The following is a 1,043-nucleotide window of genomic DNA, read 5'->3' on the forward strand; positions in this document are numbered from 1 at the left end:
AATCAAAATGCTCAATTAATGCAAGGGCTCTCCTTATGTAGCCAATCTTCTACACAAGATAGAAGGAAATGATTATATCTTCTTAGTCCTTACCGAATGTTTAGGTATATATCATTCATTACCTTCAAAATTTTATAGCATCCATCTATTAATGCATTAATTAAATGGAATATCTCGATAAAAAATAGGAACATTGAGTGATATTATTAAGAATACCTAAAATGAAAGATTGAATGAGTTATCTGCTATTAAATACACAAAGGATATTGCAGAGGGTCTTTACTTTATTCATTCTAAGAAATGCTTAGTTAATGATCTGAAGATGGATAATATCCTAATTGATTACAATGGAAACGCAGTTGTTTGTAAATCTTTCATTGATATTTGATTGATTGTATTGTTCTAATCTTAAATTTAATAAAATTAATTAATTAGCTGATTTTGGACTTGCAGATAATCTCACTTAATAATCTGGATATGCTTTTGATGAATATGTAAAGCCCTTTTTACATCTCAAAATAAGAAATGAAGCTATGATACTTATTTATATTTATATAAATTCATCTAAAGAAAGGAAATGTTATATTCCAAGCTCCAGAATGTTATGATCCCTCAAAATTTGATATTTACTCTTAGGAATACAAAAACTTAGGAGTAGCTGTAAAGTAAAAACCAAGTCAAAGAGTATTTTATAGATAAAACCTTATAAATATTTTAAAAATTTATTATATTAATTTGAAGAGTGAAGCATGTTCTTTAGGTAATTTATTGAAATATACACTCTAATCATTCATGAATTTATAGATGTATCTCTTGTAAATGTTTTTTTTTTTGGTTAATAGGTTATTTGTTATATACAATGATTTCAGGATTTTAAGCGAATTTAGTTTTTAGCAAGCACTAACCTTTGCAATATAATGCAGACTTCTAAAACCTTGCTTATGAGAAATAGCTTCGATACATAATTGATGGATTGACAAAATTCATTCCAAGAGAGAGGTTAAAGGTTAAGGAAGCTTAAATAGTGTTAAAAGGAATTGTTT

The 1,043-nt window shown here is 26.6% G+C and overlaps 1 protein-coding gene across 1 annotated transcript in view; it reads left to right on the plus strand. All coding sequences in view use genetic code 6, as the record gives it.

Annotated features, from left to right (window-relative positions):
* TTHERM_002653390 (kinase domain protein) overlaps window positions 1-1,043 on the plus strand; it is a gene marked incomplete at both ends in the record, with an annotated part of 2,685 nt that overhangs the window by 641 nt on the left and 1,001 nt on the right. Inside the window, 5 exons of the mRNA XM_012795576.1 lie at window positions 189-365; window positions 436-494; window positions 571-684; window positions 742-760; window positions 843-1,043. The exon at window positions 843-1,043 is cut by the window's right edge and continues 126 nt beyond it. Of these exons, the coding sequence (XP_012651030.1) occupies window positions 189-365; window positions 436-494; window positions 571-684; window positions 742-760; window positions 843-1,043 (570 nt within the window). The remainder of the gene's footprint in view (window positions 1-188; window positions 366-435; window positions 495-570; window positions 685-741; window positions 761-842) is intronic.

Source organism: Tetrahymena thermophila (assembly GCF_000189635.1).
Source record: "Tetrahymena thermophila SB210 genomic scaffold scf_8254808, whole genome shotgun sequence".
NCBI lineage: Eukaryota > Ciliophora > Oligohymenophorea > Hymenostomatida > Tetrahymenidae > Tetrahymena > Tetrahymena thermophila.